This window comes from Podarcis bocagei (genome assembly GCF_964188305.1).
Source record: "Podarcis bocagei genome assembly, chromosome: 18".
Classification (NCBI taxonomy): domain Eukaryota; kingdom Metazoa; phylum Chordata; class Lepidosauria; order Squamata; family Lacertidae; genus Podarcis; species Podarcis bocagei.
Genome location: NC_138144.1, coordinates 197,137 through 221,180, shown reverse-complemented (window position 1 = coordinate 221,180; position 24,044 = coordinate 197,137). Strand labels below are relative to the sequence as shown.

General features: G+C 49.4%; 2 protein-coding genes across 2 annotated transcripts; one reads left to right on the top strand and one right to left on the bottom strand.

The window, feature by feature from the left end:
* Positions 1 to 12,337: 12,337 nt before the first annotated feature.
* HAUS8 (HAUS augmin like complex subunit 8) lies at positions 12,338 to 19,335 on the bottom strand. Its single transcript, XM_081177529.1, has 10 exons — positions 19,187 to 19,335; positions 17,879 to 17,931; positions 17,313 to 17,334; positions 16,714 to 16,794; positions 15,938 to 16,008; positions 15,427 to 15,501; positions 14,979 to 15,137; positions 14,732 to 14,873; positions 13,742 to 13,883; positions 12,338 to 12,598 (listed from the first exon to the last, which is right to left on the bottom strand). Exons 1-10 carry the CDS (start codon positions 19,299 to 19,301, stop codon positions 12,478 to 12,480), a joined length of 981 nt encoding a protein of 326 aa, XP_081033655.1. The 5' UTR covers positions 19,302 to 19,335; the 3' UTR covers positions 12,338 to 12,477.
* A 1,039-nt stretch (positions 19,336 to 20,374) lies between these two features.
* Positions 20,375 to 23,167, top strand: MPV17L2 (MPV17 mitochondrial inner membrane protein like 2). The gene is made up of 5 exons (XM_081178018.1): positions 20,375 to 20,615; positions 21,526 to 21,696; positions 21,835 to 21,911; positions 21,994 to 22,122; positions 22,610 to 23,167. Exons 1-5 carry the CDS (start codon positions 20,438 to 20,440, stop codon positions 22,679 to 22,681), a joined length of 627 nt encoding a protein of 208 aa, XP_081034144.1. The 5' UTR covers positions 20,375 to 20,437; the 3' UTR covers positions 22,682 to 23,167.
* Positions 23,168 to 24,044: the final 877 nt, after the last annotated feature.

Below are 24,044 nucleotides of genomic sequence, written 5' to 3'. Positions count from 1 at the left end.
CTGGAAGGAGAAGGAAGGAGAGAGGCGGGTCAGGGGAGGAGCCCAAAGCGGAGGCGCTGGGCAATGGGAGACCGGGGTTCGAATCCCCACTCGGCCGTGAAGCTCACTGGGTGACTTTGGGCCAGTCACTCTCTCCCAGCCTAACCTACCTCACTGGCAGCGTTAGAAACACAGGATATATAAGCAGGACACAAAACGGCTCCTTAAACCGAGGTTGCAGTCGCCAAAATGGAATGTCTAGTTGCCATTTTGGGGCAAGACAGCTCATTTTTTCAAATGATGGACTGACTGGGACTGAGTGAACATCTGGCTAGTTCAGAGGGCAACCTTGAGCTAGGTGAAGAACTTTGAAAGATGGCGGAGATGTCAGGCGCCACCCTTGGTCTGACTTGAAACAAGGCAGCTTTCTGTGCTCCTATGAACAGCAGCAGAAGCGCCTGCAGAGACGAGGTGGCCACTGTGGCTGGAAGGGGGCCAGGGCCATTGCTCCTGGGGAAGAGATGACACGCACCCTCACAGCGGGAACATTCAGTTTGCACTGTTTGCTACAAGCTGCTCCGAGTCTCTGCGGCAAAGCCTGGGCAAAACAGACCCAAAATCAAACTCTCCAATACACAAAGCTGCTTTGGATGGGGAAGATTCAGGAGAAATGGCAAAGGGACACATATGACTTTGTTTTTTTAAGCTCCTTGAAGACACCAGCGTTGCTCCAGGTCTAGGCAAGCCCAAAGTATCATCACCTTGGATTTCTGATGTCCCAAGGGACATGGTACAATGTGGGGGATCTTTCCCACCTCAGGGGAAATTTCTACAACACATTTTTCAGTGGAAAATTTTCTCCCATTTTAAAAGAAATCTGTAACATTAGCTAGTGACATTGTAAGATGCCAAACCAAGCAGCTGGAATGAACACGGCAGTAATCAAATCTGCAAATCAGAAGCTGCAATTAGCTTCTTTCACGTGATTAGTCCGAAGTGGTACATACATTCACAGTCAAGGATGGTAACAATTCCAAGTGCCTTCACTTTTTTCCTTAAAATCCGCTGTAAGGAATGTTATTGCCATATCTTGAAACATTTGCAAGCATTTCATTACAAAGTACTTTCCAATGGTTGTATCGAACCAAGTTCTACTCAAGAATAGACCCCCAATGATACAGATGCAACTGAGTTTGTAATGTCCTATAACTTCATTGGGACTACTCGTTTGATACAACCCTTAAAAAAGCTTCCAGTTTGTTTAGAGCAGGGAGGCAGAGAAGCACGAGGCGACAGCAGCCACAGCCGTCCAACTGCCAGGCCAGTCTCAGCCTCGCTGCCCAGGCGCAGAGGGACCCCAACGTAGAAGCCACCTGCGCAAATGGACAGTGACATTTTTTTAAAGAGCCCTATGCACACAGAATTAACTTCAGTTCTCGATGGGAGGAGCCACACCTTAAGACAACTTGTAAAAACAGCCCAACACCGAGCTGTGAGAGAAGGTAAAAACTCAACACCTAACCAGGTAGGCAGGGTGAAGGAAAGCAGCCCGGCCAAATCGCCAGGGTCAAGCTGAAAGGGGAGTTGGAGTGGACGGCCCTTTGCACCCCACTTCCAACTCCACAACTCTGTGATCCTGCTATTCTCCAGAACATTGACTCGCAGAGCCAGTCACCAGGGTCGGTTTCATACATTTTTGTGCCTGGAGCAGAAGAGGAGATGGGTGTCCCCTTTCCCCAAGCGTACCCTCCTCTGACCAAGTTATTTTGGTGTCTGAAACAAGAACACCTCACCATCACCTGTCCTGGGGAGCAAAATGACAGCATTGTGTTAAAAACTTAAGAGAATAGCTTGCAATTCCCAAAAACTGACATTCCGAGGCACCATCATCGCTTACAGCCTTTGATGGTATATTTGTCTCGATTTTGAGGCATGCAAATTAGAGATCATTACTAACATCTTGTGGGAACAAATTCCGCAGTGCCTATGTGAATAAGGACTTCCTTTCGTCTGTCCTGAACCTTCCAACATTTGGCCCCAAATTCCAGTGCGACAACGGGAGAAGACCTCTCCCTATCTGCTTTCTCCACACCACAGATATACAGCTTTTAGCATGCCCTCCTTGCTAATACAGCAGTAATGAACCATTTACAGCCTTTTTGTGACACCGAAAGTCAGCTGTCAGCTGCCCATCACGTTGTGCTCAATGGGAGAGGCAGCCTGGCAAGGTCTGGGTTCATCTGTCACACCAGCCACACTCAATTGACATGACCACAACCGGCCCTATCATCTTATCATCAAGGAGCACTTGCCCTCCAGGATCTTCTGAGCCACAGGAGGAAACAAGCAGCTCGATAACCCCCAGGGTTTTAGCAGGCAGCAGTGCCATTCCAAAGATGCTCTCCAAAAAGCGAGTCCTAAGCCTGAAAAGCAGCCAGGCATCATCAAAGCAGCACAAAAGAAGGCAGGAAGAGCCAGGCCAAGGGATGAGCGTTCGCTCTCATTTGTTCTCCCCAAAGGAGACAAGAGAACAAAATGCATCACTGGGTCACTGGGTCCCACAAGTGGGGAGAGTTCTTCTTGAGCTCCCCTGCCTCTGCCCCCTTTTCCCAATGGGTAGGGAAGTGGCGTTTCTCCTTCCCTCCCGTAGGAAATGCAAAACAATATGGGCAGCCTTGTCGCAAATCCTGGAAGGCAGCGGGACAGTTTACCTGAGCCTCAGGAAGATGGCAGGAAAGGGGGCCGCAAAGAGGAAGGGGTGAACGGCTGCCTCCTCATTGGCAGGAGTGAGGCAAGGCACCCACCCCCAGGCCGTCTCTGTGACCCGTTGATTTAGCCAAAGCAGGCACCCCGTGCTGCCGGAAAGGAGAGTCCAGGAACAGACGCGGCTTTGTCTCTTGCTGCCCGTGGGCTCTGGCGGAACAAACCGGCTGCAACGTGACCGCTTAGGAAACACGCCTACTTAGGGGAGAAGTCAAGGGTCAGGCAAATTCTCCTCCCCAGGCATGTCTTGAGTTCTTACCGGAGTGGAGGGAGGCCGCCCCGCTCTCAAGGCAGATGAGGACCCGGAGAGCTCACTCCTTCCTCCCTTCCTTCCAAGGGGAAGGCATGACACATAGGAAACTCAGCTCACTTCTCCTTCAGCTAAGCCACGGAGGGGAAGCTGTGGAATCTCTTTCCTCTGGAGGTTTTCAGAAGGCTCTGGTGCCAGCGAATGCCCTTTCCTGGGCACTGAGAGCTACAGCTTCTTCCAATTTGGAGCAATGGTCTGTTTGCCAAGGGAGGGCCGCTGGGTTAAGAGGAGGGAGCTGCTATTTGGGCTAGAGCCGAAGCAGCAGAGAAAAGGGAAGCAAATTTCTGGCTTCGTAGAAAGTAATTTGCCGGAGCCTTTTGCAGACAGAAATTCTGAGGCTGTTTCTCAAGGCCCAAGGCTTCCCAGCACAACCTGACAGAAAGCACCTCGGCGTCAAAGGATTCGCAAAGTGCGCAGAGAACTCTTACCTTGTGCATATCACAGCCTCTGGAAAACACGGCAGAGTGTCTGTCCCCATCCCATCCCGCCAATCTGTCCGAGGCAGCGGTTTAGTCTACATAAACCCGTAATTTTGAGCTGCATGTTTAACCAATGAATCATGCCAAGGCTAAAAAGGGAAAGCTACCATTATAGCAAAACTGGGCAGCCGGGGGGTGGGTGGGGGAATAAAAGACACATTTCTGCAAGTGAACCACTTTGGCTCAATAAGTTCTTCCCTGCTAAACTGGGATTTATTGCCGCCCCCTCTGGAGGAGGCAGAATTGTCACAGAAGCAACAGCCTCAAATAACTCATTCCAAAAAAAAACCCTCCATCGACCCACACACTTTATTTACAAATATGGGCCTTTCTGTCCCTGCCGACAGAGATGGGGGATTTCTGAAGGCCCTGAGTTGTGAAGGGCAGAGATCCCAAAACTATGGCAAAAGGAAACAGAAAACTCCTTCAGACTGCTGAAAACATTACAGGTCCGCTATAGAGGAACTCCAGAAGCTGCTCTGTACCAGATCAGACCATTCACTCCACCCAGCTCAGTATAGTCTACACTGACTGGCAGCAAAATCTCTCCTGGATTTCGGACAGGAGACCACTCCCACCCCTACTTGGGGTTCCTGCAGACTGAACTTGGGACCTGTCTGTCTGTCTGTCCACCCCTGAGCAACTTACTTGATTTTTATGAGAAGGGCAGTAAGATTCTATTCCTCATGATTATGACTGAAGGACTGGTTTAAACAGGCAGCTGCTGCACAGAGTCAGACCACTGGTTCACCTGACGCTCAGCATTGTCTACACTGACAGGCAGCAGCCCCACCTGGAGATGCCTGGGATTGAACATGGTGCCTTCAAAGGCAAAGCTGGTATCCTACCATCCAGCGACGACCCTTGAGCATCTCGGTCTCCCTCCTCTGCACGCCTTCCAGCTTGCCAACGTCCTTCTTAAATTGTGATGCCCAGAACTGGACACAGGATTCCAGGTGTGGCCTAACCAGGGCAGAACAGAGTGGGACTATGACTTCCCTTGATCTGGACACTAGACTTCTGTGGATGCAGCCTAGAATAGCATTCGCCTTTTTTGCTGCTGCATCACACTGTGGACTCGTGTTAAGCTTGTGGTCCACTAGGACCCCCAGATCCTTTTCCCATGTCCTGCTAGTGAGCCAGGTATCTCCCATCCTCTATTTGTGCATCTGGTTCTTCCTGCCAAAGTGCAGAACCTGACATTTGTCCCTATGGAAATTCATTTTGTTTGGGTCAAGTTCTCCAATCTGTTGAGGTCACTTTGAATTCTGATTCTGTCTTCTGCGGTGTTGGCTACCCCTCCCAGTTTGGTGTCATCTGCAAATCTGATGAGCATCCCAATTCCTTCATCCAAGTCGTTTATAAAGATGTTGAACAATAGGCCCAGGACAGAACCCGACAGCACCCACTTGTTACTTTTATCCAGGATGATGAGGAACCATTAATGTGTACTCTTTGGGTTCAGTCGGTCACCCAGCTACAAATCCACCTAAGAGTTACTTCATTCAACCCACATTTTACCAGCCTCCTCACAAGAATATCATGGGGGACTCCGTCAAAAACTTGACTGCTATCAAAATACACTCTATTCGCAGCATTCCCCTGATCCACCAAGCTTGTAACTCCATCCTAAAAAGAAATGAGGTTTGTCTGACATGACTTATTTTTGAGAAACCCATGTTGGGTCTTAGAAATCATGGCATCCTTTTCTAGGTGCTCACAAACCAACTGTTGAATTTTCTGTTCTGGGACCTTTCCTGGTAGCGATGTCAAGCTCACCGGTCGGTAGTTAGCTGGGTCTTCTTTCCCCTTTCTGAAGATGGGAACCACATTTGCCCACCTCCGGTCTGTAGGGACCTCACCTGTCCTCAAAGAATTCTCCAAGATCATAGACAAGGGCTCTGAGATTACATCCGCACACTCCTTTAGCACCCTTGGGTGCAGCTCATCAGGCCCTGGAGATGTGAATTCACTTAAAGCAGCTAGGTGTTTCCATTCCACCTCTTTTCCTACACTGACAAGTTAATGCAAAGTTTTGCTTTTCAAAAGCAGACAATTCAGCTTTGGCGGACTCACACTATTGTAAGATAGCACCTCTCTCTCTCACACACACACAGAGAGAGATCACAACCATTAGGCCTGGGCCTAAAATATTTAAGGAGCTTCCCTTTGAAAGGCAACAGGACCACCTTTGTCTGAGTGCTGTATTGTGTTACAGCAGCTCCGCTAAAGTCCAGAGCTTCCATGCTCCATTTCACTACCAAAAAGGCTTCTGAGAGCGTTAGGAAACAGAACTAAGCACACACACACAAGAGGAGGACTTTGTAGACATGAATGGATTTTTTTTTTTTTGAAAAAACAAACACAGACCCAAACAACAACAGCAAGGGAGGATTTGCTAATCCCTGTGCAAACACTGGGCAGTTCAGTGCCAAGGGCACAGGACTGTGCGTAGTTGCAGCACAGTGTTTTACAGACTGCAACTGCTTCACTGATTATCTGTTAATTATTCTATAGAATTTATGCTGTAGTTGCGATGTTCTATTGTGCTCTCTCATGCTATTGCTATTTATTGATTGTGAGCCGCTTTGGAGTCCACTGGAATGGAAAGCGGCATAGAAATATGGGAAATCAAATCAAAAGGAATCCTACACTGATCATGTCTGCATAGGTTGTGTATAGGAAGGCTGCTGAGTGAACCGATGGTTGCAAGTTTTTCCCAGCTGCAGACTCAAAGACTAGGTGGTGGTGTCAGTTTCTAAATACCTCATCGCAGGTCTTAGTCAGAACAAAGAGAAAGAAACACATAGCTTTTTTAAAACCTAGAGCCTTGAATATGAATGCTCGAGATCAGCCATTGAGGGGCTGCTCCCACCGCCCCGTATGTGATTTGAACCCAGGGCCTGCAGCCAAGATTGCTGCCCCGATCAATACTTCCATAGCGGGAGTGAAGCCACAGAACTTCCCTGGCAAGCTGAGACCTCAAGTCCTGGGGCAGGGTCGGAAATCAGATGTCTAGCGCTGAACTCTCAAAGAAAAGGTCCCCACAAGGAAATTTAAGATCTGTCCGGGTTGGAGTCTCCTGACCCATGAAGTGCAATAAAAGGGTAGGTAACTGAGGGCTAGAAGCAAGCGACTCAAGCGGTTTATTCATACTCTGGATTATTCAAGCTAACATCGTCCATGAATCACTCTTTTCCACAAAAAAGGGCTGTCTGCTTGAAGTTTCAGCCACCAGATATGTGCGTCTTCTTTTTCATACACACTTCAGCAGACAGCGTGTAACCCTCTTTCAATTATTCAGGGAGACAAATGTTGAAGGTTGTGTGGCAGGTCTGAGAGAGGAGCCCAGAGGCCTGGCGCTCTGCCCCTATCACACAGCCCAGACGCTTTGGGGTTTGGTTTGAGTGACACAGAAAACGGACTGAGTCAACCTCTGAAGGAGGGGGGGGGCAGGCGGGAGAGAAGAAATCTCTTTGTTTAGTCAGCTAGTCATCCTCCAGACGCAGAGAGCAAAAGGCATGGCTCACTTAGGAAGAGAGAGGAAGTTATCAAGAACATCTGCAGCTGAAAAATGCAGAGGGGAAGCGGGGGGGGGCGGAGAGGGGAGAAGGCAGCCTAGGAGGCTCCCGCATCAAGGGGCCTCCTCCAAGTTTGGAAGAAAGAAAGTGGGGACTCCCCCTGCCTTCCCCACCCCACGCAAGAACCAGCGCCTCTGAAGTCGGAGGTTAGGAAAGGTCTTGCAGCGAGAGGTTGAAAGCAAGAGAAACCATGCAGAAACTTTTAAAGACTTTTTTTTTACAGCTGACAGCCACACACAGCTACCCAAGGTGTCTGCTTATCAAATGGAGAGCACGGTGTATTTAATCCGCATCCCATCACTTCCTCAAGCCAGTAGAGACAAGAGCTCTCTCCCTCTTGTTCTCCTGAACACCTTGAGGGAGAAGGGAGGGTTAGAGGTGGTAGCTGCACGGCTGGCGAGGGGGCAAGGACGGAAACCTCGCCAAAATCCCATTTTAAAAAATACAATCAAGCATTAGAGGCCTCCTAACCAAATTTATTGGGCATTCCTCAATTCAAAACGAAACAACACCCTGCTCTCCCTCTCTGCACAGAACATCCATCAATGACGCTCTCCTTGTGTGTTGACACCCGCCTTCCCTCAGAAGCACCCAGGGGAAGCGCCTGCACCATGAATTTAAAGCGCACCCTGCCGCAAATTAGAATTCTGGAAACTGTAGTTTGCCCCTCACAAAACGACAATTCGCTAGATTCTAAGAGTGCTTCCATTGAGCCACACTAGTGTTATGTCGCGCCCCCCCCCCCCTTTCTCCTTGACAGGGAACTTTAAGAAGTGAAACCTCTTCAAAAATAGAGCAATCCAGAAGGCCTGGCTTGATATTTCTGGTATTTCTTGCCCTAACTTATCCCCTCCAGATGGGGGGGGGGCTGGTATGTGCAGAGGGGGTGTGAGGGGGGGGGAGAGAAATCTGTTGGTTACAAAGTTGAGGCAAGACGCAGAGGCTGCTGCCCAAGCCACATAAGGGTGTGAGCGCTCTGCTCTGCCTCATGAGATCATCTTCGGACGCGCACACAACCCAGCCTGCCCTAAAAATCTCTGCTCTCTTGAGCGCTGGCGAGTAAATTTCAAACAGACACACACAGAAAGGGGGGGCAGCTAGGAGAGCAGTGGGGCCAACTGGCTGCTTCAAGTTCTTCCTAGGTCTGCCGGGGGGGGGGGGAATAAACAAAATCAGACAGCACCACCAGCCCTTTCCTACCACTGTAGTAAATCCAGGCGCATTGAGGTGCTCCGAATGGGGCGGCCCGATTAGTAATGCATCCGCGAGGCAAAGTGATGCAAGATGGCACAGCCCCCGCCGGATGGGGACTGCTCTCCAGAAAGCGGGATCCGTGGCCCCAGGCTGCTGGCGGGAGAGCCCAGCCACCAACTCCCAGCCTTAATTGCAGGGAAGGGAGAGGAGTCACCCCAAGGGCCTGGCAGAAAGCGGCAGGAAACAGCCAAGATCTCCCAGGTTGTACACACCAGGCCCGGCACCTGAAACAGAGGCGGCAGAAGAAGGGCTCCAAAATGATGCCACTTCTTCCTTCCAGCACAATGAACCAATTACCGTATTTTTCACTCTATAAGACGCACTTTTCCCCTCCTAAAAAGTAAGGGGAAATGTGTGTGTGCGTCTTATGGAGTGAATGCAGCCTGCGCAGCTATCCCAGAAGCCAGAACAGCAAGAGGGGTTGCTGCTTTCGCTGCGCAGAGATCCTTCTTGCTGTTCTGGCTTCTGGGATTCAGAATATTTTTTCCCTTGTTTTCCTCCTGCAAAAACTAGGTGCGTCTTGTGGTCTGGTGCATCTTACAGAGCGAAAAATACGGTAAGTGGAGCAAAAGGTAAAGATGCTGTCACTCACACTCAGCCCTGATCCGCATAGACAAAAAAAGATATATAAAGGCAGCTCACAGGGTCCCTCTCTGGATAAGCAACCTCAAGACGGGTAGTCTTGAAAATAATAATAATAATAATAATAATAATAATAATAATAATAATAATAATAATAATAATAATAAAGCATCCAACTACCTGCAAACCCCCCTCTGTGCCCCCAAATCTCTCGGCTTTCAGGTAAATCCCTCACCTTGGGATCCAGGACTGACGAAAGCAATCACTGTATCACACACAGTATGCACTGAAATTATGGGATTCACTCTCACAATATGTTGCGATGGAGGACTCTAAAATAACAAGAGGATCGTAGAGATGGAAGGGTCCCCTGAGGGTCATCTAGCCCAACCCCCAGCAAGGCAGGAATGTTTTGACCAATGTGGGGCTCAAAAATCACTTTGTTTTCTTACCTCTTTAATGTGATGATTTTATATTTATCATTGTTGTAACACTATTTCCCATTGTTTTTAAATCTTTCATAGTATACTTAACGTATCATGATGTGTTTCCTTCCATATCTTCTCTACTGGTCATTGACCGAGAGAAAGCAATAAAAATATCATACACACACAGTGCTTTTTTCTGGGGGGACGTGTACCCCTAAACATTATGTGAATCTTTGTACTTTGTCTGTTTACTGTATTTCCCCCCCCCCCCCCAATTTGAACTATAAAATGGTGATTTTCTGGAGTCAAAATGAGAGTACCCCTAAGCATTTTTTAAAGAAAAAAAGCACTGTATATAATAATATAGCAAAATATAGTACAGTATAGTATAGCATAATGTAATGTAATGCAATGCAATATATATTATATAAATATACACACATATATGTTATACACACACAAACATAGCATATCATACCATATATTATATTGTATATGTATGTACTGTATAACACAGTACATACATTATATATACACACATATACACATATATATGCTACATATACACAAACATATCATAGCATACCTTGTATGTACTGTATAACATAATGTATATATTATATATACACACTCATATACATGTTATATACACACAAACATATTAGACCATACCATATATTGTATTATATTATATATGTTTGTACCCTATAGATATAACATAATATATATACCCTATAAAATATATAATATGCATTATATATACATATATAAACCCCCCCACAAAAGCCCCTCCCCCGCAAGGAACCCCCCCCCAAACTACCTCAGCAAACAGAAACCCCCATGTATGTCTTTGCTGCCCCCTTGGAGATAACATTGGGGGGGGGGTCGGGGGAGCTCGACCACATGACACGCCCCCCCTTTGAACGGGGCTTCCCTTCAACGTCTTTCTTTGAGGCGTGTGTGGAAGAGAGCGAAGGGGCCTCGGACCTGGCTTTATTCTTATTCTTATTCTGGGGGGGGGTGTCTTCTAAATGCCTCCCCAGGAGAAAACTCCTTCAGCCTCAGTTCCCCCCCCAAGGGAGACCCTTCTTAGAGGGGGTACACGAAGCTGAGGGGGGGAGAGAGAGAGAGAATTGTGCCCCCCTCCCAAAGCCAAACATTACCTCATAAACCCCCCCAAATCACCCCATAAAGCCCCATATTTAACTCAGACCCCCCCAAATTCCCTCAGACCCCCCCAAATCACCTCCAATCACCTCAGAAACCCCCCAAGTGAACTCCTAACCCCCCAAATTGCAGCACCTCAGACCCCGCCCCCCAGAAATCACCTCAGAAACCCCTCCCCAAAATCCCCCCGTGCCCCCCCATTTACCACAGAGCCCCCCCCCATTCTTTACCTCTCTCCGCCCGCTCCGAGCCCCGCGGCTCCTCCGGGCTCCTCGCTCCCCGCGGCTGAGAGAGGCGACGGCCGGGAGCCGCCTCGTCCCGCCCCGCTCCCTTCCCGCCCACAGCCGAGGCGGCCACTTCCGGGTTGGACGACGCCACGGCGCACGCGCGGAAGGGGGAGCAGGAAGCGGAAGGAGAGGGACGGCCGCGCAGGCGCAAACCGCGCAGGCGAAGCCCGAGAGCCGCCCGGTGCCCTTCCTTTCCTGGGAATGGTTAAAAATTGGGACTCAATGGGTTTTTTTGTCAATTATTGATTATTCAGAGATACACAAAAAATATGGATATTTCATTTTGGGGGAAAATTGTGTATTAAAAATTTATTATTATTATTATTAAAATGTTATATTGATATTTTTTTCAGAAACATACCAAAACGCATCCCCATCACGAAGTATCTTATTAGGTATTTTGTGGTTAAAAATATATATATTTATTTGCATCAGCCGTCGGCCACAGCAATAAAACAACAATGCAATATTGAAAGAATAGAAATGAAAAGTCAATTATGTAAAATACATTTTAGGGTTTTGACTCGTGTCAAATAGTGGATCGTACTCTGATTGCCCCAGCTAAAAACCTTGCAACCTTTGCTGTCCCCTGCTCATCTTGATCTGCCAAGAGAAAGGACATTGGGGCAGTGGCTGGGCGACCCGGAATGGGCAATAAAAGAGGGTTTTGCATCTTGGTTTTATTCTGTGAACCGCCCCTAGACCCCCCGGATATGTTCTTGTTGTTTAGTTGTTTAGTCTTGTCCGCCTCTTCATGACCCCCTGGACCAGAGCACGCCAGGCCCTCCTGTCTTCCACTGCCTCCCCCAGTTTGGTCAAACTCATGCTGGCAGCTTCCAGAACACTCTCCCACCATCTCATCCTCTGTCGTCCCCTTCTCCTTGCGCCCTCCATCTTTCCCAACATCAGGGTCTTTTCCAGGGAGTCTTCTCTTCTCATGAGGTGGCCAAACTATTGGAGCCTCAGCTTCAGGATCTGTCCTTCCAGTGAGCACTCAGGGCTGATTTCCTTAAGAATCTTTGATCTTCTTGCAGTCCATGGGACTCTCCAGAGTCTCCTCCAGCACCAGAATTCAAAAGCATCAATTCTTTGGCGATCAGCCTTCTTGATGGTCCAGATCTCACTTCCATACATCACTACTGGGAAAACCAGAGCTTTAACTATACGGACCCCCGGATATAGGGCGGCATAATAATAATAATAATAATAATAATAATAATAATAAATAAATAAATAAATAAATAAATAAAAACAGGCCAAAAGGAAAAAAATTCCTTCCAGTAGCACCTTAAAGACCAACTAAGTTAGTTCTTGGTATGAGCTTTCGTGTGCATGCACACTTCTTCAGATACACTGAAACAGAAGTTGCCAGATCTTTCTATATAGTGAGAAGGTGGGGAGGGCTTTTACTCAGAAGGGTGGTGGGAATGGGAGATTGGCAGATAGCTGAGATGAGCCTGTTGACGACTCTTAACGTGGCCAAAAGAAGACACTGTTGCAACCAGACTTTGCAGTGAAAGAGTGATGTGCTTTAATACAAAAATTCAATTTAATACAAAAATCCAAGCAGCCTGGCAGAGAGGGCGGCTTCAGCTGCCGGGTTCGGGATGAGAGGCCTGGGGGGGGGGCCAGCCTGGGGGTCGGGGCCTAGCCAAAGTAGAGCTGCTTCATCCTCTCAACCCCCTGGGCGTCTTCAAAGACCTTCTGGCAGCGCAGGGAGGCCTCTTTGCCAACATCGGCCGACAAGTCCAGTCCGTGCGCGAAGGTCCTGGAGGAGGAGGAGGAGAGCGGGAAATGGGAGCAGAGAAGCAGACAGGCTCATCTCCTTGCGAAAGATCTAGCAGGACCCATTGCTAAGAACATGGGAGCGGCAGGTCCTGATGACAGCTCAGACCGACCAATGTTCAACATTGTCGCTCCAACCAGGTGCTTCCTCGAAGGAAACAAGGGCCTTCTGGAGGTTCCCTCCCTGCGAGAAGCGAGGTTGCAGGGAAACAGGCAGAGGGCCTTCTCGGTGGTGGCGCCCGCCCTGTGGAACACTCTCCCATCAGATGTCAAGGAAATAAACCACTATCTGACTTTTAGAAGACATCTGAAGGCAGCCCTGTTCAGGGAAGTTTTTAATGACTGATGTTTTGTCGTGTTTTTAATTTTATCGTGTTTTTAAGATTCTATTGGGAGCTGCCCAGCGTGGCTGGGGAAACCCAGCCAGATGGGTGGGGTATAAATAAATTATTATTTCTTCTTCTTCTTATTGGTTCCATTGCACCATCATGGCGAATGACCACTCAGGGATCTCCAACCGTACCCAAAGTACACCCAAGGAAAGCGGGCACGTCCCTTAAATCCACTGGGTCTGCTCTGACTAATCCCTTCGTTTCCAATAAATAAATGAGTTTGTAGCCAGCTTCTCCTGAATAGCATCACGTGGATGAGCCTAAATCCTCCCTTTGAAGCCGCCTGAGCCTGTGGCAGTGAGTCCCATGGGTGAACGGGCTGCTGAGTGAAGAACAACTTCCTTTCGGAAGCACTGGGCGACCAGTTCTAGTACTTACGAGCAAATGAGAATACCTTCTCTCTACGCATTTGTTTTCTGCAATTTCTGCCTTGTTCTTAGTGTTCTTCTAAGCCGGTTCCAAAAAGGCCCACAATCTCACTGTTTTGTATAGTGAATCTCCAAGCAAAGCAGATGCTCTACTTCAGCAGGAGGGGAAATGGGACATCATATTTCTGTCTCATTCTTGGAAAGTTTGTGTTCCCAACATGGAGGAAGTCTGTATTCCCAACACGATTCACCAAGATCTCTCTCAGCCCCTTAAAAACTTGCCTCTTCCTCCTCCTCCTCCACCACCCTACCAAACAGGAACCAAGTTCCTTAGGTTCTTTTAAAATGTGCTTTTACTCTAAATACCTTGGCAGCTCGGCAGCCACCTCCAAGGACGTCTCCTCCAGCTCCTTTGTGACGCTCAGGCCCTTGGCGTTTTCCTTGGCGTGCTCCGGCAGGGCTCTGCGCAGAGCTTCCTGAGTGGCGGCCAAGGCCCTCTGCAAGTCGTCTGCAAGTCGAGGGAAGAGATTCAGAGAGAGGCAGAGATCCTCTTAGATGGCAGGCATCAGACCAGGAACCCTCCCCATTGAAAAGCAGATTCTTGGAGAGGATTGTTCCCAGTTGCTGCAACTCCTGCCCTCGGAGGTCTCGCAAGGTGCTGCAGGAGGCGGCTTGTGAGGGCTGTTTCTTGGACCAAGCTGAAACTGCAAATCACCCTCGCTGTCAGGGTGGATAAAAATCGATGATTTTTTTTATTTAAATCAGAATTTTTTAAAAAAATTAAATCGTATTTTTAAAATAAAATGTTTTTGGAGGGAAAATCTGCTCCCTTTCTCTTTCCCCAATCTTCTTGTACATTCTGCCTGCTTCCTGCATCACCTGGACTGGACTGCTGGCTGCCACACCTGTTCCCCAGGTTATCTCCCATACGGGGTAAACCTGTTTGTAACTTAAAGCCTTAAGCCTGCCTTCAGGGATCACACTGCGCTCTTCCTGGTCGTGAGTAAAACGACTTTTTGTTACTTATGAATAAGCCTGCGGTGTCTTTATTCTTTTAGGAGGGATTCAAGGGGTCTTACCAGGAAAATAATAGAACCCATTTCAATCTGGCCAAGCCAGATGGAATTGCTTATTGTCTTAAGAAACTCACACAAGTTTGCAACCAGCTTTCTGCTGCGTAAGAAGGGGAAGGCGCTCTGCTAGGTGAAGGAACTCGCTAGCGCAAGTTAGGAAGGATATTAATAAGCAATATATCCTCTCCTGCCACCCTCAACGTTCCCGCAAGCAGATGCTTCCTGACTCCACATGGGGCTGGATCCAGGAGTCTCTGCCATTGAGGTGGAACCACTCCCCTACCTAGATACTGGCTCTTGTCCTCGCCCAGGTAGATCTCGTTCACCGGCAGCTCGTGTCTCGCCGTGTCCAGGGCGGTGGCAAAGTGCCTGTATTCCTCTTCAAATGCCGGGCTCTGCTCAAAAACGGGACCAAGCGCTTCGAGCTGGAAGCCCGGGTGTTGGAAGGAAGGAGAGACGTTAGCCGCAGGACAGACTCAAGCCGGTCCTGTCCTCACATCTGCCCCCTGGGAAGCAGGAAGCCCCCATACCTGTCTGCCCAGCGACTCGGAGAGCTGGCGGTCTTTCCTTAGGCGCTGCAGCCTGCGACGTTTCTTCTGGGCCTCCGCCTGCAGCCTCGCAGCCTCCCTGCTGAGGGTTAACAGGCTCCTCTCGGATCGCCCTTCCAGGAAGGCGGTATTCTTCTCCATCTGTTTGCGATGCAATGTTGTCGGGTTTCGAACACGCGTCCACAAAAGGCAAGTGAAAGAAGAAGTATTTAGTGCAGGGGCTTTTAAAGGGGGGGGTTCTCCCTCCTCCTCCTTTATATACCACTTTATATTTTAAAGGGAAAAAATCTCAAAGGCATTTACAACACATTAAAGCGGCATATGAAACAATCCAGAATAAAACAAACTCAAGGGAAATATTTCAGATCCTTCTATAAGTGACGTTTTCCCGCCGGCTCTCAAAGCAGGGATAAGACGGTTGGTCTCTTACCTTTAGGGAGGCATAGGTCAACAGAAGTGTCTCCGATTCCAGCATCCGAATCAGGTCGTCAGAATCAGGAGAGACCTGGAAGAAAACAAAGCCGATTCTTTAACAAGTCAAACGGGTGGGAAACTGTCAAGAAAAGCAGGGAGGAAGGGCGAATCTGCTGCAATTCTCTTTTCATGCTTAAGAAAGTATAGCACTGCAGTTTTTTAAATGATAGAAACCTTAGGTCCCAGATGCTGGTGATCATTAAGCTATGAATTGCCTTCTAAACCGGCGTCTCAAAGCGATTTACACATAAGATAATTAAAGACAACTAAAAGCACAAAAACAACAAATGCATTCAAAACAAGACAAGTGGACCCTCGTGGCCAAGACTGGCTCACCCGTCTGGGAGAGTTTACTGCCACCAAAACGCCTCCATAACAGCAGACTTAAGAGTATCTGTTTGACAACAAGAACCTGTAGCCCCTCACTAGAAAATAAAATCTGCATTCAATGTCTCCGCATGACTCACCAGGCTCTGCTTTTCTCGGGGGGTGGATTTTAGGTGGTGTTTCGAACTCAATGCTCTGGGGCAGCTTTTGCCTAGAAGTGGCAACCAGAGAAAAGACAAACACACACACATACATTCCAGTTAACAGTCAAAAGCTGATAGGAGACTGGGCTGCAACTGGGAGGAGGGAACCCACAAATGGCTGCGACAATGACCCTCCTGCTTTTTCCATTTAGTGTTTTCCTGTGCTTTGTATACTTGAAGGTCTCCACCCCCATCATTCTGCCCGGACACGGAGGTCCAGCTCCGAGGGCCTTCTGGCTGTTCCCTCCCTGCGAGAAGTGAGGCTACAGGGAAGCAGGCAGAGGGCCTTCTCAGTGGTGGCGCCCTCCCATCAGATGTCAAGGAAATAAACAACTAAATGACTTTTAGGAGGCATCCGAACTTTTTAATGTTTTGAGGTTTTGTTGTGCTTTAAAATATTCTGTTGGGTGCCTTGGACACCTCTGGGGGTGGCTAAACTAAATTTGGGGGCACCAGGTGGATCTTTGCACCCCGGCAGTGCATATGCTAAAGACGTCTCTCGGGGAGAGCTCAGGCGGTCTCGTCCTGGACAAAAGGAGTTGCCTTATATATCCCACATGGGGGGAAAGACATCATTGAACCCCTGGGTCTTCTGCGGGACATGGCCCCCCACCCCTCTGAAAACCACGCAGAAGTTCTCTCATTGGGGGCGAGAAAGGAGGCCAGCACCTCTGCAACCAGTTCAAGGCTGGAACTGGAGGGAACACACGTACTTTTGATGACAGAGACCTCCAGTTCAGGCCGGCATCTTCCGTGGCTCTCCACCAGAGTGGACTGCAAAACCTCGTGAGGGTCTAGAGGAGGGGAGGAAAACCCAATCATACGTGGTCTCTAAGGTGCTACTGGAGATGGAGATATAGATATAGATATAGATATAGATATAGATATAGATATAGATATAGATATAGATATAGATATAGATATAGATATAGATATAGATATAGATATAGATATAGATATAGATATAGATATATATACACCCCAATTATCCTGGTTTGCCGGAGCGGCTCCCAAGCGGTTTACCGGCGTTGAACTAATTGCATGATAGAGACAAATAAACACAGATCAAAATCAGAAATGGCTGAAATGAAACCGCAAAGAATAGACCTTGTCTTCCAAGAGCCAGTTGCATAACGAAAGCGATGGGGGCTTCTTGTATTCCAGGAGGGAATTACCAACCCAGATGGCCTTCTCGACAGATTTAACCGTGTCGGAAGGAACCCCCATCATGTGAACTTGCCCCCGAGAAAGGCAGGTGCACCTCAGAGAGCACCTTCAAGATACTTGACACCCCCCCCAAAAAAAAACTCACCAGCTGTGGCTTTGGCAGCGGCCTGGAAATGAAGAATAAGACATGGCAAGTTAGGCATGGGCTGTTATGTCACGGTTGGGGAGTGTGAGTGTTTCAACACACTCCAGCAATTGGACAAATCAAAATAAAAGGGTTTACACCTCTCCCCACACCCACCCCAAGCACGTTTCGGTGGATTTTATTTCAAGGATTATTATTAATTATTAGATTTATAAACCGCCCTTTGTCATAAGATTTCAGGGCGGTTCACAGAAGAAAACCTGGGATAAAAACAAGTAAACAATTAAAGCAAAACAGCAAAACAGTGATAGCCCCCTTCTCACAGACACATTTAAAAAGCTGTAGAATATTAATCAGCCCAAGGCCTGGCTGAAGATGAACATTCTCGCCAGGAGCCAAAAACCTATAATAAAGGCACCAGGCAAACCTCCTGAGACAGCGATCCACAAACCAGGAGCCACAACCCGTTTATTAGCGATTATTTTACCAAAGACTTCTCAAGAGCAAGTGACACACAAACCGAAAGCGGAAACGCCAAAGAGAGGAATTTCACATCCCGATCTCACCTTTCCGGATCCTTTTTGATAGTCCAGGTATCGCGAGGGCACGATTCTTGCCCCTAAGGAGGCAGAAAGGAGGCAAAAGGGGAAAGCGTGAAACGGGAAGAGGCACGGTGGCTCTGAGCACGTCAGGAGCAGCTTTTCTGAAGACTGTGGCAGGAGGGGGCAAAGCGCCTCCCCTCTCCAGAATGGCAGCAAGCACGTGCAGAGTTCCTCTTGCTCCTGTGGGGCCCCTTGCCCTCCCCAATGGGCATAGCCAGGGGGGCAGCTGCTCACCCAAAATCAATAAAAATTCTGAACTAGTTGAAGTTCTGCCTCCCCCAACATAAATCAGGACTATGCCCAGGCAGAGGGCCTTCTCGGTGGTGGCACCCTCTCCCTTCAGATGTCAAGGAAACAAACCACTATCTGACTTTTAGAAGACATCTGAAGGCAGCTCTGTTTAGGGAAGCTTTAAATGTTTGATAGTGTTTTTAATATTCTGTTGGAAGCCACCCAGAGTGGCTGGGGAAACCTAGCCAGAAGGGCGGGGTATAAATAATATATTATTATTATTACGTGCAGAGGCCTCTGTCCCCCCTGCGTATCTGCATCTCCTTCTCCCCCACCCACAACATGTGCATCACACTTACCCCCATAACCCCCCCCCCCATCATACGGGTCTTATTTTATATTATAATTAGATGGATCTTCCGCCCTTGCTCAGGGGATCTCAGGGTGGCTTACAAAATAAAGCAAACAAATGATTAAGACAAAACAGCAACCATCCCGACTAGGGAAGAATGGCAACCCCAAATTGCCGGATTATGCCCAAATTTGTTTTATTTATTTATTTCCTATACCGCCCTAAACCTGAAGGTCTCAGGGAGGTTCAGGTGAAATAGCTCAATGGCTAAACTAACCAAGGAATCAAGAAGATAAAAGGCTTTTAAAAAAAATGGGGGGGGGGGTTTATAACCTATCTAGGAGACCGTTGTAAACAGATTAAAACGTGAGCTGGAGTTTTAAAAAAATCACTTGTAAAGAAACGAAGTTTGTGGACCATTCAGAAAAATGAGAATTATGGAAACTGTATTGATGTGTAAACTTGGGAAAATAGTCATTAGGGTCCATTTAAGAGATGGAGGGAAGTCATAATTTGTTGCAAAATACATTAAAGAAAAAATAATTTGTTGCAAAATTGTATACGTAAAAATACATGAAGGAAAAAAGAAGCGGCGGTGCTCCCGAGCATGTGCAGAGCGCGGGCGCCTTCTCCCCCGCGCATGCGCCGAGCGGCCCCGCCGCCCCCGAGCATGTGCAGAGTGCCGTCACCTCTCGGCTTGGGCCGGGCTCCCGCCTTCTCCTCCGACGCCAGGCCGGGCTCCGCGCGGAGAGCAGCGCCGCTCCGGAGAGGCGAAGAAGCCGCCGCCGCCTCCTTTCCCGCCATGGCCCTCAGACGAAAAGGGCCCGCGGCGCATGCGCAGGGACACCGAGACGGAGGAAGCCGCGCGGCCAGAGCGGTCCCCGACCTCGCTTCCGGGCGGGCGTCTCCTAGGCGGCGTCACGTGGCTCTGCCGCTCACGTGACCCCGCGGAGGCGGAAGCGGGATGCGGCGGCCGTGGCTCGGACTCTGACCCTCCTCGTGTTCCCCTGGGCTTCCCGCGAGGAGGCGGCGGAAGGAGAGGCCCGAGGTGAGAGTGCCTCTGAGCATGCACAGAGTGCCGCAGGCGGACTGGCGAGGGCGGGCGGAGGCCAGGACGGTTGTTGCTCTTGCTCATATTCCTAATTAATTAATTAATTAATAATAATATTAATTATACCCCGCCCATCTGGCTGGGATTCCCCAGCCACTCTGAGCGGCTCCCAACATAATATTTAAAACGCGATAAAAAGCACACTAAAGCTTCTACCTAAAACTACAGTGGTGCCTCAGGTTACAGACTCCGCTAACCCAGAAATAGTACCTCGGGTTAAGAACTTTGCTTCAGGATGAGAACAGAAATTGTGCTCCGGCGGCGCGGCAGCAGCAGGAGGCCCCATTAGCTAAAGTGGTGCTTCAGGTTAAGAACGGACCTCCTGAACGAATTAAGTTCTTAACCTGAGGTACCACTGTACTCAGTTGGTCTCTAAGGTGCTACATTATCATTTTTAAATTCTTCTGGAAGGATTCCTTTAAAGACTTCCTTAGCTCATATAACCTTTTTGAAGACTTGATTCTTTTAAAGGAGTTTTTAGGCTCTGAAGAAGAGTCTTTTTAATTAGCTTTTTAAAGAATTGCTTTAATTTATTTTGACTACGGCAGACCAACACGGCTAGCTACATAAACCTAAAAGACTTCCCCAAACAGGGCTGCCTTCAGGTGTCTTCTAAAAGTCAGAGAGTTGTTTATTTCCTTGACATCTGATGGGAGGGCGTTCCACAGGGCGGGCACCACCACCGAGAAGGCCCTCTGCCTGCTTCCCTGCAACCTCGCTTCTTGCAGGGAGGGAACCGCCGTGGGAGGAAGCTCACCATCTTGTTTGTGTCCCCCCTCTCTGCTGTTCTCCCCCCAGCCAGCCGCTGGGCCTGCGACGAAGGGCCGAGATGATGGCCCGCGGCCGGCAGATCTTCTCCGTCTACTGGAAGCCGCTCTTCCAAGGCCGCCTCCTGCTGGTGACCAACACCGTCAGCTGCGGGGGGCTCCTGGCTGCCGGGGACACACTCCGCCAGGCCTGGGAGATGAGGCAGGATCCCAAGCGCAAGCGGGATCTGGCCCGCACAGGTGAGCCCTGCCTGCCTCTTGCTCGAAACTGCCTTTCCACGGTGCTGCCTGGGATTTCAACCCCGGGGGTGCAGAGTCAGGCCATCGGTCTGTGAGTCATGGCCATTAAGCCATGCTCCTCGAGAGGTCAGGAGGGCGGCAACACGAGAGCAGGGCCTTCTGTATTACACTGAGATCTGTCTGTTTTTGCTATTAATTTCACGTTTCTGTGGCTCTTTTTTTTATTTTGTTTTTGTGACTGTGGAACCCAGTTTAGCTGCCGATTGGTTGATTGTGTGACTGCAGTACATTGTTTATTGCTTTCATTTTATGGTCTCGTTAAGATAGTAAAATTCATGCTAAACGGCTGTCTTAGGGGTTGTTTTTAATGGTCTGGAATGGATTAATCCATTTTTGCATTCCTTTCTATGGGAAAGCGCGCCTTGGTTTGGGAACGCTTTGGTTTTGGAACGGACTCCTGGAAGTCCCCTCCACCTCAGCTTTTCACAAGCGCTCCATTTAGACTTCCAAGTGATGGAGCCTCTTTTCTTTGCCTGTGGTAAAGGTAAAGGGACCCCTGACCATTAGGTCCAGTCGTGGTCGACTCTGGGGTTGCAGTGTTCATCTCGCTTTATTGGCCGAGGGAGCCGGCGCACAGCTTCTGGGTCATGTGGCCAGGATGACTAAGCCGCTTCTGGCGAACCAGAGCAGCGCACGGAAACACCGTTTACCTTCCCGCCAGAGCGGTACCTATTGATCTACTTGCACTTTGATGGGCTTTCGAACTGCTAGGTTGGCAGGAGCAGGGACCGAGCAACGGGAGCTCACCCTGTCATTGCGGGGTTTCGAACTGCCGACCTTCTGATCAGCAAGTCCTAGCCTAGGCTCAGTGGTTGAACCCACTACAAATATGCCTTCTATTCCTCCTCAGCCCGCATGTTTGCCATCGGCTGCAGCATGGGCCCCCTAATGCACTACTGGTACCTGTGGCTCGACCGCACCTTCCCTGCCGCCGGCTTCAGCGGGATCCGCAGCGTCCTCAAGAAGGTTTTCATCGACCAGATTGTGGCCTCCCCGGCGCTGGGTGTTTGGTACTTCTTGGGTGAGTAAGGACATTGACACCGCTAGGAGAAAAATCCGGCTTGGGAGGGATTGTATGCGTGTGGAGGGGGTCAGGTAGGGCCCAGGACTGGCATCATCCTGCACCCCCCTCCCAAGCATTTCCTTTCTCTCCCTGCAGGGATGGGGTCTCTGGAGGGGCAGACGCTGGACCAGAGCTGGCAAGAGTTGGAGGACAATTTCTGGGAGTTCTATAAGGTAAGACTCTTCCCTCCCCCTCCCTGACATCACATCCTGTCCCGTGGGGCAGCTGACCCCCGTTTCCTTTCCCCGCTCGCAGATGGACTGGTGCGTGTGGCCCCCGGCGCAGCTGATCAACTTCCTCTTCCTGCCCGCCGCCTACCGGGTGCTCTACATGAACGTCATCACCCTCGGCTGGGACACCTACCTGTCGTACCTGAAGCACCGGGTGGGTAAACTGAGGCAGCGGCACAGGGCGCGCGTTTGGGCTCTCCGGTGGAGAGAGGTTATCCCAGAACTGCAGCCTCAGATCCTTTGAATCAGGAGTTCGGGGGCCATGTTCTCTTGCAGGGCAGAGGTGGGCAGGACAGCAGAATCATTTCTTATTTCTAGCCCACCCATCTGACTGGGTTTCCCCAATATTTTAAAGCACAATAAAAACCTCAAAACTCGGCCCTCCATGTTTTGGGACTACAATTCCCATCATCCCTGACAGTGGTCCTGTTAGCTAGGCATGATGGGAGTTGTAGTCCCAAACAGCTAGAGGGCCGAGTTTGGGGCTGCCTGCCTTAAGGGATCATTTCAGCAGGCTGTGGTCCGCCCAGCAGCAGCTCTCCCGGGTTTCTGGGTCAAGAGGATACTCTCTGCTCTAGCCAGAGATCCCACCAGCTGCATAGATCCCCAACTGATGAGATCCCACCCCGCTTTCTCTTTAGCCTAAGCACCCATCACTCAGCCTGGAGGAAAACGAGGAAGCCGACACAGTCGAGATGGAAACGACCGGGTGAACGAGGGCCACTCCCTTCTGCCAAGGTTGGATCCAGAACTCGTGCCGGAGCCAGCAGGGTGCCCCACCAGATCGGTGACTGGATCCGGGAAGCAGGCGCCGTCGCCCGGGTGCGCAGCCTTCTCTCCTCCCAGCCGAGGCCTCGACTCCTCTTCCAGCAGCGCCTCGGATCCTGAAACGGGCTGGGGGGCAGATTTGGCACGGGCATCTCCCGACTGCCAACCCCGGTCCTTCTCGATTCATTCGAAAGTGCCAGATCTTTTTGCGCTTCCCAATTAAAGAAAAAGTAGGTGGCCTTTTTTTGCCCGCCGTTGCCAAGACAGGTGGTGGTTCTCTCTGGTTGCCGTCGGGTTCAGGCGGTTTGTCCTTTTAATGACTGATGTTTTAATGTGTTTTGAATCTGTTGGAAGCTGCCCAGAGTGGCTGGGGAAACTCAGCCAGATGGGCGGGCTAGAAGTAATAAATTATTCTTATTCTTCTTACTAAATTATATTTTGAGTGCGGCGGAGCTGCCAGGCTCCGGACTGCAGTCGAGCGGCAACGGCTGGCCACACGCCAAGCTTGCAGGTTTGATCCCCGTATGGGACAGCTGCGTATTCCTGCCTTGCGGCGGGTTGGAATAGATGACCCTCTGGGTCCCTTCCGACTCTAGAATCCCAGTCTTTCCTCGTTTCTAAAAACTTACTCAGCCTCCCAGCCTCACCACAGCCAAAGCCCCCTGCGAGAGCAACAGCGTGGCGCTCCCTGCTTGCGGTTCCCAGCAGGTAGACTGCCTCTGTTGTTGGAGGCGCAGCCACACCACTAAGCCCCAGCCCACTCCACAAACTGGGGGAGAAAACTCCTTTGAAAAGCACCCGGCCCCCCTTGCCACATCAGACCCCCTTCAAGTGCTCGGCCTCCCCCCTTCCTTCACAGGGACTTGCGGCATGGAATGCTTCTCGTGATCAGAATTTTATTTCTTCACAGCTCTCCTTGGTACCACGATATTGGGATTTCCTTTCCACCCCATAGCTTTCCATTGTTTTTGTTTTTTTTAAGAAACTGAACTCATTTTGACACTTCCGACAAGTTTTCTTTTAAATACAGTACAGCATATATATATTTTTATATTTATATATATATATAATTTTCCCCATAGAAGTAAACTTCACAAAGAGAGAATGTTTTGTGTCTAAATATCCGCCAAAACGAGGAAAAAACCCCAAAACCGTACGTAGCATTTCCATGAAAAAAGAAAAGGGGGGTCGTGGGATGGAGGGGGTGAGGAATGAGAGAAAAAGGGAATGTTTTAAACAGTGAGAGTTTGGTCGTTTGAGAAGATTGAAAGGCAGGAGTTCTCCAGGTGAAGCGGGGAAAGATCGCTT